At 36.0% G+C, this 12556-nt stretch overlaps 1 protein-coding gene across 3 annotated transcripts in view; it reads left to right on the forward strand.

The window, feature by feature from the left end:
- Nucleotides 1-10035: 10035 nt before the first annotated feature.
- Nucleotides 10036-12556, forward strand: part of LOC150099675 (perilipin-2-like) — a 144943-nt gene continuing 142422 nt past the window's right edge. The window contains exon 1 of one of the 3 annotated variants that reach the window (XM_090403669.1): nt 10036-10152. Coding sequence is in view for 1 of the 3 variants with exons in the window: in XM_090403667.1 (XP_090259793.1) it covers nt 10522-10541 (20 nt within the window). In the remaining 2 variants the exon portion in view is untranslated. Of the gene's footprint in view, nt 10167-10506; nt 10542-12556 lie in introns of those variants that run through there. The other 2 variants (XM_090403670.1, XM_090403667.1) reach the window with 2 other exon arrangements.

The following is a 12556-nucleotide window of genomic DNA, read 5'->3' on the forward strand; positions in this document are numbered from 1 at the left end:
AGATTCGCTGATGGCATAATGTCTTTTTCCTTGTCACGCAAAATTTCTTCATAGCAAGCTAATTATTTTTTTATTACTTGCCTTGTGGCTACAATTCGTTCCTCGTTAGAATCTATCAAAAAAATCAACTAACGCCTTTTTATTCCCTAATAGGGAGTAGGCGAGGCCTTTATACCCTATCTAGCTTTTGGAGACTGAGTGGGCAGTTAAATCTCCACCGGTAGCCAATCAGAGATAGCTGGCCCATGTCTATCACTAATTATAGCAGCCACCGATGAAGAGGCTGGCAAACAAGTGCTGCCATCTCTTGGTACCTAACCCTAACAAGATATGGCATTGTCTGAAATAATGTGGGTACTACGGTCGATTTTCTTGAGTTTACGGGACGAAAAACCCGAGTTTCCGGGAGGAAAACCCACTTGCCCATGCCAGAGATCGACTAACTCGGGAACCGGTCGAAGATAGGCTTAGAAAAAGTCTTAGAATCTATGTCCTCCAAAATCTGTAAACCTTTCTTTTATGATTGTTCTGACTGTGGATTCCTATAGATCGAACTTCTTTGCTAGCTCACAAATTTTCATTCTGCCTTCAAAATCCTTAATAATGTTGAGTTTTGTTTCAAAATTCAATGTTTTTCTTTTCTTGCTAGCTGTAGAAGAATCGGACTTGCTTCTTTTGGACGACATTATTGTTTTTTATGTGATAAAATTTTTATCAAGAACATAACATTAAACAATCGCAAGGTTTGTAGACTATGAAAATCGCGTATGAATGGAGACCGCGAAACACGTCAGTGCTTGTTCACAGCATGTGCGACACTGGCGAATGCGGCCGGAGCCTGAAAGATACGACTAGTGGTGAGGCATGAAGTGGGACGGGAATACGTACATATAAGAATCCGCGTAACTCCGGATTCGCGTAAGTCGGGGTAGCGTAAGTCGGGGTATGACTGTATATATATAGATAGATAGATAGATAGATAGATAGATAGATATCGGTACACAATAAATAACGGAAAAAACTCACGTAGAAAGATTATTTATTAGTATAATTTTCGCCTGTGTGTCACAGGCATCTTCAGTACATTAAGCTCAAAATTAAACACTAACTGATAATTCCAGAAAGCGCCACCTAAGTAGCTGGTGTAAGATAACTAAAAAGGTCAATAACTTTCCTAAAAAATAAAAAAAAATTAATACAATAAAAAGTTAGGAAAGATTAGCTGATTTGTAAAGTACTATCTCCCATAAAGGGGATAGATGTAAGCCGTCGGATCTGTTTAAGTTAGGAGAATGAAGTAGAGTTTCACATGTTTCTTTATAAAGGTGTTCCATGAGAAACTGACTTTTGTGAAGGACTCTTGTCTTTCTCCAATGAACTCTGTGTCTAGTGAAGATGGCATGTTCAGAAAGTCCAGACTTTTCAGGTTTAAAGTATTCAATATAAGAGTGGTGTTCTTCTAGCCGAATAGAGGCAGATCTTCCCGTTTGTCCGAAATAAAATAATCCACAAGAGCACGGAATCTGGTAGACACCTGCATGATTAAGATGTGGAAGCTTGTTTTTTTTCACTTCTCCTAAGGACAAGCTTCCACATCTTAATCATCCAGGTGTCTACCAGATTCCGTGCTCTTGTGGATTATCAAATCACTATCTCCCTTTATGGGAGATAGTACTTTACAAATCAGCTAATCTTTCCTAACTTTTTATTGTATTAATTTTTTTTTTATTTTTTAGGAAAGTTATTGACCTTTTTAGTTATCTTACACCAGCTACTTAGGTGGCGCTTTTTGGAATTGTCAGTTAGTGTTTAATTTTGAGCTTAATGTACTGAAGATGCCTGTGACATACAGGCGAAAATTATACTAATAAATAATCTTTCTACGTGAGTTTTTCCGTTATACCTATGCCTCTGTCCTGGTTGAGATCAGTAAAGAGCATAAAGAAATTTACGATCTTAAAGTAGTTTGCAGTTTGGTCATCAAGATTGAGCCTCTCAGAAAAAAGGCTTCAGCTAGTCAATGCCATCGCTGCCAAAAGTATGGACATGCGCAAAAGCTATGCAAAGCAGAATTCAAATGTGTCAAATGCGGCAACAACCACCCTTCACACACTTGCGTCAAGCCACGAACCACACCTGCTAAGTGTGCAAACTGTGGCCACACCCAGCAAATTACAAGGGATGCTCACTTTATCCACTCAACCTGCAGAAAACTAGAGAGGTTCTACCCCTGTATAATCAGAAGAGAATTACACCAGAAAGCAAAACGCGGGTTGTTACTCCTGAAAAGACATATGCTTCTACCGTCTATACTAATAATAAACCAGCATCTTGCAACCAAGCCACTGCAGCAATCCTAGCTGCCACACTAGGAGAGATGTTGACAACCTTTAGCAAAACAAATCCCAGTCAGGCTGACACCAATAAATTCCTCAAAAGCACACAAGTCATCTTCTCTATGATAAATGGATAACACGGTCAATTTAAATAATTCACTACAGATTGCTTATTGGAATGCTAACGGGCTAAAAAACAACCTCCTAGAACTAAAAGAATTTACTGAAAGATACAAGATAGACATCCTTCTGGTCAATGAGACGCACCTTAGACCTTGTGACAACCCCAAAATAAAGTACTACACACTACTAAAATCAGATAGACTTAATGCCAGAGGGGGCGGAACTGCTATATTTGTTAAAAATAGCATTAGTCACAATGAGATCAAGAAATCAGCAACCATAAACCTGGAAGAAACAGGAATTGAAATACAAACAAAAAACACAGGCAACTTAAAATTATATTCAGTCTACAACCCTCCAGGCAAATCACTTCTAGCCTCAGACCTCTCCCAACTCCTTGACACAAACGAAGCAACAATAGTGGCAGGAGATCTCAACGCAAAACACCCTGCGTGAAATAGTAGAAACACCAATAACAACGGGAAGAGCCTACACAAATTTGCTATGTCAAGAAACATCACCATAGCAGGTCCTGTTGAACCAACTCACTATGGACCAATGGGGCAGGCCTGATGTGCTAGATATCGCCATTTTCAGGAACACCCCATATCAATTCAAGTTGCAAGTTATTAATGATCTTAGCTCCGACCACAATCCAGTTCTGCTTAGCCTTGGCGCAGAAGCAGTAACCATCCCCGAACAATCCTACATAAATCTCAAGAAGCTCAACTTAATTCTCAGCAACACCACAGGCCCTGTTCCAACTATCTCCTCACCCAAAGAAATAGACATAGCGATCAATAAACTAGAACAATCCAATCTGGCTTTACAACAGCCTCCACCATCACCGTTCCAACCCAAACTAACCTGCTCCCTGAAGAGATTCTAAAACTTATCCGAAGCAAAAACAAAATTAGGCGACAGTACCATTCAACACTATTACCCCAGGATAAAAAAGAGCTTAACAGAGCAATAAACCTAGTCCGATATGCAATCAAAGACCATAAAAATCAGCAATGGGAGAGAAAACTAAGCTCCTTAAGCATTGAAGATAACTCGCTATGAAAGATGACTAAAGCCCTTCGCAGCGATCACCTCAACATAAAACCAATACATGGAGAAAAAGGTATAGTCTACCGAGACGATGAAAAAGCTGAAGCTTTTGCAGACTCATTGGAGCTGCAATTTCAACCAAACTACACTCATGCGGACTTGCGCTTCATTGAAAAAATCCACAAGCAAGTACGCTATGCACTTCGTTGTCCCTCCACCCATGACAACTCAAACTACACTACACCAAATGAAATACACCAAATTATCAAGAACCTCAATAACAGAAAAGCACCAGGTCCTGATCAGATTTCAAACAAAATTATTAAAGTACTTCGTCATAAAACAATAATGCATCTTGTGGCAATCATTAATGCTATGCTAAGACTCAATTATTTTCCCACTCGATGGAAGCAGGCAGATGTAATCCTTGTACACAAACCAGGGAAAGCACCCCAGTTCCCCCAGAATTACAGACCTATCAGCCTCTTGTCGAGCCTGGGGAAAATAGCAGAAAAAGTAATTCTTAAACGCCTCCAAACTGAAACAGAGAATCTAGGTGTAATCCCAAAAGAACAATTTGGATTTAAAACAGGACATAGTACAACCCAACAAATCCACAGACTCATAGAATACATCACTATTGGATACAACTGGAGACAGCATACAGGTGCAATCTTCCTAGATGTGGCAAAGGCCTTCGATAAAGTGTGGCACAAAGGCCTCATCCACAAACTAATTACTGCAAAATACTCACTAAACCTCATTCAAATCATAGACTCTTACCTAAAAGACCGAAAATTTCAAGTGAAACTTCGTGGACTCAGATCAACTACAAGAAGAATCACAGCAGGTGTCCCACAAGGCTCCCTGTTATCACCACTACTCTTTAACATTTTTATCTCTGATGTCCCAAGTACGACATCAACCATCATGGCATTTTATGCGGACGACATGGCAATACTCACCAGATCGCTCAAACCATACCTGGCCACCCAAAGATTACAGACTGCAGCTAAAAATCTTGAAAAATGGTTTCAATTATGGAGAATAGATGTTAATGCAGATAAAAGTACGGCCATACTATTTACAAGGAAGAAAGCAGACCATCATGGAACAATCACGATGTTCAACACTGTTATCCCATGGCAAACAGAAGTAAAATACCTGGGAATCATACTAGATAACCGTCTCAGTTTCAACTCCCACATCTCTCATGCTTGCAATAAAGCAAATTCAACAATAGCTCAGCTCTACCCTCTACTCAACCGCAGAAGCAAAGTCAGTCCAGAAAACAAATTAAGAATATACAAAACAATCATCAGACCTATACTGTCTTATGGTTCCCCGGCGTGGAGTCACACCTCTCCTAGCAACATCAAACGATTGCAATTAATCCAAACCAAATGCCTCCGAATGATCTTTGATGCCCCATGGTTTGTAAGAAACACCATTCTCCATCAAGATGGAAACCTGCAAGACATACCTACATTTCTCCTCCAGATAGCAACCAAGTACTTTACTCAAGCATCACTCCATCCCAACCTACTCATTCGTGAGTCATCCAACTATAATGAAAATGACAGATGGAAACATAAACGCCCAAAGGCGGCCCTGATCACAGATTGAAACCTTTCAACACAGCCCTAATAAGGGCGAGCCAAGTGCTCAAAAATTTCTCCATTAAACAGAGAATTTCAGAGCGATGTAGGGAGTAAAGTCCACGGGACTGACATCCATCAAGCCACAGAAGATAAAAGATAAAAGATTTTTTCCGTTATTTATTGTGTACCGATATGTCTACTCACGGTTTACCTCTTTTAAAACTTACAGATAGATAGATAGATAATGCAAAAATATATAAAATTAATAAAACAGAAAAAAATCCTTGGCCTCCCCAAGATACGAATGTACAGAAACTTTTCATAGATGGAAGCCACATAAATAAATAAATAAATAAACTCAAAATTCGTTTTCTCCTTATATCTATTTTGGGAATAACCTTGAGCGCCATAACAAAGTTAAAGCTTTCGATAGTGCCGACTATTTTTTTTTGCAAACGAGTATGACTAAATTTGTTTAGAATATCCTATTTTAATCATTTACATTACTTGGATGCTTTGTTATTGACCAATTCAGTTAATTTCTTTACGTGTTTTTTGCTTTATGTCATTACTGATACTTTTTCTGACCGTCATCACTCTTTTTAGTCTTTATGCAGTGTATTAGCCAACTCTTAAATGTTAGCCAAGCATTTCTTATTAGAACGAAGTTGTACTTTGGAATACAATCTTGTAATAGTGCCAAGCTATTTCCCTTATATATTCGGTTTGCTCTCTGAATGAAATATTTGTATATACGTTGGAAGTTACGAATCACAAGATTATTCTCAGAACGAAATTTTATAAAGGTAAGAATATATTTCGAACTACGAAGGTTTATGTTTATTCTTTTCAGTTTCTTATTTTGTGAAAGTAAGCAAGCCTCTTGCAGCTCTCCAATAATATCAAATAGGTCATTCCACCATTATAAAAGGGATGGGGGGGGGGAAATCCGTTATAATTAGCTGATAGATAATCCTTTACAGTTTATTTCAATCATTTCTAGTGAAATCTTTCATCAGGCAAATAAATAAGAAATGAAAAAATATTGATCATGGCAAGTCAGATGACATAGCTTTCAAATATTCGCGCCTTCCTTAACGTTACAATTCGATTTTGTGAGTTGCATAGTTCTGTACGTGTTTATATATTTGTGTTTAATATTTTATTTTAACACCCTTTAGTTTGTTGTATGCTTCCCAGATGAAGATATGTTGGATCTAACTACCCGAAAAGTTGGAAAATAAATCATAAAGTGTTATCGAATAAAAGTTAGGCGAAAAAAAAAAAAAAGTGATCTTCTTACACTGTTTTTATTATTTTTATTATTATTTTGGTTTTTCTTTCTTTCATTTTAGAGTTTTTTCCCTTGCACATCGAAATCAGTTAAAAGGGTCGTATTTAACTAATGGCTTTAATTTTTGTGTACTTTCTATTCATTTGTTAAAGTTTTACTTTAACTTTTATAGGTTGTTTTAATTTATTTTTCGTTAATTAATTCCTTCGGGCAGGGCCGGCGAGAGAAATTTTCGGACCCATGATAAGTCTGTGGTCCGGGTCCCACTTAAAAAAGTGCATCACTTTTGTTTAATAAAGAAAGTCATATAAAACATTAAACATTTATTTTAAAAAAGTGTACAATAAATTCAAAATTCGATACATTATATAACATACAAAATACAAACATTAAATAAAAAGAGAAGTTTTAAATTTTTATTGCCTCATCTACTTCCTCACTTTATGGTTAGCTTAATCTTTAATCACCTCATAAACATGCCAGGTCATGTTCTATTAAATTAAATAATTAAATTCTATTGATAGCAAAGCTAGGCCGTTTAATCTTTCCTGGAGCAGTGATGATCTACTGAAGCTTTTTATTGCTGAACGTTTACTAAACGCTCTTTCACCTTCGGCAACTGTTACTGGTATCGTGCAAAAAATTCTGATTGAACCACATATTTCGGGAAAAACACCGTGAAGTTGAAATTTATAAATGGTATTTAATAAATCTAGTCCTGGTATAATAAATCTTTAAACGTGGCGTTATAAATCTTTTTTATGTGATAAATTTCGTTTTTCAGAGATGATGTTAAGTCTTTCGAATATTTATTTATTAAATTATTTGGGGTTATACCCATTTCAATTGCAATAAGTGTAGCTTCAGAGAGAACATCTTGCTACTTATTTCTAAAATGTTCAAGTTCTTTCAGAAGAGACTCAACATTTGCTGTTGCAATCAATCGATCGATGTTGATATCAATCGATATGGTACTAGATTGCAATATTTTATTTCGTTCGTCAATGGAAGCTAAAATTTTAAAAACCATGCATTATAAACACAGTTATGTGACACGTCGTCGGGGCCCGACGGTCGAGCCCTTTTCGAGGCCGAGCCTGTGACAAAAGTCTCAGATGTCACCCCCTCTCGGCGGCCCTGCCGTCGGGTTATAAAAACTTTTTTTTTATGATAACCTTTCTTTAGCGATTTAGTATAGTGAATAAAAATTATCCTCCTGTGATAAATGTTGCTTTTGATATCATATCATATTTTCTCTGTCTAATGGTCTTTTATTTCTTCCTAAAGGTCGCATGCACGCTTTTCTAAAAATGAACTCTAATAATCCCCCCCCCCAAAAAAAAAAACCATAATAAGAAGAAGAAATAAATAAATCATGGCAAAAGGAAAATGAAAACGCAGAATAGCATTATTTGGATAAACCTGCAGCTTCGAAGAACTGTAAGATGAACCTGAAGAATGTTGTAACCTAGTGTCTGATACTAGGTTAATGATTTGAGTTCTGTCGGTAGGTCAATAAGATCTGATTATCAGGAATTATAATGAATTTAAAAATAAATTTTTAAATTCATTATAATAAATTATAAGAATTATAATAATGAGACATAATCCATTTCCAGCTTTCGGTCAAAAAATAGCAGCTTGGCGCTCTGGATTTTTGTTTCTAAGGTAGCACTATTTCCTCTGCTTATTATATGTATTTTACATGGCAAAGAGCAAAGGTTGATTATCACATAGAGCTGTGCTTCCTAAACTTCCTGAATGTGTCCCTTAAAAATTTTAGTAATACCGGCGTATGACATCTCTCAGGCAAGCGCAGTTTGGTTGAAGTTATAATAATAATAATTCATTCAAACTCGAATAATTATAAAGGTATTTATATTTTAACATATGCGTTGTATAAATTACAAACACGTGAAACACTTTTTTAAGTTATTTAATATATTTTTAGTTATATGAATCCAACCTGCATAGAATAGAAACAGAAATAATGAAATTTAAATTTTCAGTTTTGACAAAAAATTTAATGTGATGAATGAAATTTAGCAGAGAATTCCGCCCGCTTGGTTTAAACTATTAGGCTCGTGCAATAAAGGATTTACGCTTTGTGGTGAGATTAGATTATCATTCGCAAATACTAAAGTGAAACACTGATAATTTGAATATTGATATGGTTTTTAAATACAGCCATATAATACTCACAGAAAGCGGGAAAAAGTAATCACTTTGGAAATTACTATTTTTCTGGATTGCTTGTGTGTGTGTGTGTGTGTGTGTGTGTGTGTGTGCGTGCGTGTGGCGTCGCGTGCCCATTTAGGTTAGGTGTCCTGTCGTGTGGCTTATGCAACCCGTGCTACAAAATTCATATTAATTTGATGTATGAAAGTTTCACGACTGCATAGCGCATTAGCGCTCATCTTAATTGTTCCAATGCAATTAATTATGATAACTTTGAACTCTTTTTATTAATTAATATAATTTGAAATATGGAAAGTATAGAGGCTAAATAAACACTTGCTATGTTTTACGAGCGCCGTTTATGCGAGAAACACAAAGGGTTTACGCTTTGTGGTGAGATTAGATTATCATTCGCAAATACTAAAGTGAAACACTGATAATTTGAATTTTGATATGGTTTTTAAATACAGCCATATAATACGCACAGAAATCGGGAAAAAGTAATCACTTGGGAAATTACTATTTTTCTGGATTGCTTATTCATATAGTAGTTCCAACCTCCTTCGACTATAATCATACAATCTGCGAAAGCTCTAGCAGAAAATTGGACATTTAGGAGATCGTCAACTGTTTCTCATTGCAAACATGAGCAAAAATGTTCTAAATTATTTATAGAAAATTACTTGTCTATATCGGTGTCCGAAACACATCAGCTCACACTTTACACACGTAAAACAGATTATTATTATTATGTGACACCTCCAGGGAGTCCAAAAACTCATCGAGGGAGATGTGTGCCAACAACATCGAACGATTAACTCCCTTCCAACAACTAACCGTGCTCAAACTTGCTTAACTTTTTGCGTGAGCCATTAGTAGCAGAGGCTCTACCAATCGACCAACCTTTGCTGAAACTCAGAAAACAAAAACAGCAACCCATGACGAATGACAACGTTCATATGAGGACATGTGAGTTTTATGTCCTCCCACAAAGTCATAATTTGCCTGAGGACAGAAAATCAAAAGTCATGGGCTCTTTGAAAAAGAGAGTTTTAATTAGGCCTCTCAGGCCTCTATTGAGCATATGATAACCGAAGTATATTAAAATAGGAAAAATAGTTTCGTAATTTATGGACGAGAGCTTAGTAAAACATAATTTTGCTTTCCACCACATCCACTATACATTACTGGCATATCCTCCCCCCCCCCCGGTTTCAATGAATTATTGTTATTATTGTTTGTAATATGCATTCGGCTTAATCTGACTAATTCACTTTTTTTTTTAATTCTAAAATTGCTGTTAGCGACTTTCAACTAATTGATGCAGAAAGACATTTACTGTTTCCTTGGTAGCGTTATTTACAGTGTTGTTATTATTATTATTATATATATCTTGTTGTTTGCTATTAGTTTTATAGTCATGATTTCTAGATGGTAAACAAGTTGAAACATTCCATGTATGATGCCATAATTTGCTTATTGTTTTACTGTTTACTATTTATGTATCTACAGATGTAATGGGGCAAACTTAATACTACCATGAATTTAAGTATTTTGGCTTCCAAAGGTACCATTTTTTCTGTACGTTATATACTAATTTAAAAGTTTAATAATTAATTATATTCTTTGGATATATTATTCAATAAATTTTATTATTTTTAGTTTATTATACAATGTGTGGCCAGATTCTTAGATAACCAGCTCTATTTATAGAATGCATTGGTTGTTTGTGAGAATGATATGAGACAAACTTGTCGTTATGCCCGTAGTTAACTATGAATCACATCATGGTAGTCAACCTCCTAGGTAGGAGACGGCGCATGAATGGGAATGAGACAAACTGCAGTTGTAATCGAATGTGATTACAAATTACTGTGATCAGTTTGTATTCGAATTGTAATCGTAATTGAATCGAATGGCCTTACACCAACAAGTTATGACGTTTTTCTTATTAAGGTAGGTAGTGTTACCTAATCTATTGGCCACAATATACATATTGATAATAATTTAAAATCATTATAGATTTTAAATTACGAAAACTACTAATTTAAATTAAATTTGTATATTTAAAAAAAAAATAGTAATAAGATCCGACCAATCAGAGATAGATGGCCCAAGGCTATCACTAATTAAGTGGTACACAGTTTTAGATACTTCCTGACTGTACCGTCATTTGACTAAGAATATAGTGTTAAATACTGTATATTATTATGTCACATTCACTCAACTGTATTATGTATATTAAGATACTGTTAATCATTTTTTTCTGCCTTTTGCATTTATCAACTGTTTCTGGGCACAATATTGACAATGTTTTCTCTTTATCACATCATTCAAAATAAACTAGAACCCGTTGTCCATGGTCATTTTAGGAGAATGACGGATTCCGAGATTTCCTCCCCCCCCCCAACAACACATACCATCTAGTCCATCTAGTTTCCACTGCCATTTCTTTCGAAGTCACACAGTTTGCTTTATCTTTGTTCATTTTCATATATACTAATACTTACATGAAGTTTGGATATGGAGAAAGAAATGAACGTGGAGATGCTTCTGGAATTTGCCATGGATAACAACCTGATGATTTGCAATACCAAATTCCCACAAAAAGATTGTCGTAAATGGACGTGGCGCTCCTTCGATGGCAAACACAGGAATATGATCGACCTGATACTGTTGAACTGAGGTTCTCCAGAAATGGAGAACCTCAGTTCAACAGTGCAGATCATTCCAAGGAGCTGATATTGATTCGGACCACAGCTTAGTGATTGCGAATATAAGACTATAATTGAAACAGAAGTACAAAAGAAAGTTCCAAAAGGCTAGAGACATCTCAAAACTAAATGAAGACAGGCTAAGAACAGCATATCAGAACATATTAAAAACTAAGCTTAAGACCCCCAAGTGAAAAACAAAATATAAATACAAGAGCAGAACGACTTATTAACGTGCTAAAAAAAAAGCAGTAGAGGAAGTAATTCCTGAAAGAGAAAAGATCTACAAGAAATGGATAACTCAGGAAACCCTAAAATTGGTACAAGAGAAAAGAGAACTGAAACTTAAAAGAGATAATTCAGAGGCAGCAGATGAGTTATACCTTCAAAAATGCAATGAAGTACGGAAAGCAGCTAGATCTGATAAAGCCAAATGGTTAGAGGACTAGTGCAAAGACATTGAACAGTACCATGGAGAACACAAAATTAGAGAAGTCTACAAACTTATAAGAAATGTCAATAGGAAGTGGCAAACAAGATCAGTAGCAGTCAAAGATGAAAATCGTAAAGTATTGATGGACAAGACAGAAATCATACACAGATGGACAAGATATTGCAGCGAACTATATAAAAATCAACTAAATAATACTGCAACAGAAGTAATCAAAGAACAAAAAGCAATCTCTCCACCAGCAGAGATCTTTGAAAATGACATCTTGGAAGACGAGGTGAATAAGACTATAAAACATCTCAAGAACAACAAGAGTCCTGGAAATGAAAACATAATAGGCGAGATGCTAAAATATGGGGGAGAATCAGTTGTAAAAGAAATACATAAGCTATGTAATGAAATATAGAGATCAGGGTATGCCCCCGAAGAGTGTAAAAAATCGATCTTGGTTGTTCTTCATAAGAAAGGCAGTGCTTTAGAATGCACCAATTACAGAACTATTGCATTAATGAGTCATCTTGGCAAAGTGCTGATGAAAATACTAACAGAGCACCTGAAGGGGCATAAAGGGGCACATCTTCCGGATGAGCAAGCCGGATTTAGACAAGATCGAAGTACAGTGCAACAAATACTCGCACTAAAACTAATAGCAGAGAAAGCTCGAAGAAAGAACAAAAAGATATATTGCTGTTTCGTGGACTTCCAAAAAGAATTTGATAATATTGACCAAATTATAACATGGGCTGTCTTGGAATCCTATGGTGTGGACAATAAATTGATCCGCCTGCTGAAAGATATAAACAGCC

Source organism: Typopeltis vanoorti, chromosome 14 (assembly GCF_054136105.1).
Source record: "Typopeltis vanoorti isolate ZY-2024b chromosome 14, IOZ_Tvanoo_1.0, whole genome shotgun sequence".
Lineage (NCBI taxonomy): Eukaryota > Metazoa > Arthropoda > Arachnida > Uropygi > Thelyphonidae > Typopeltis > Typopeltis vanoorti.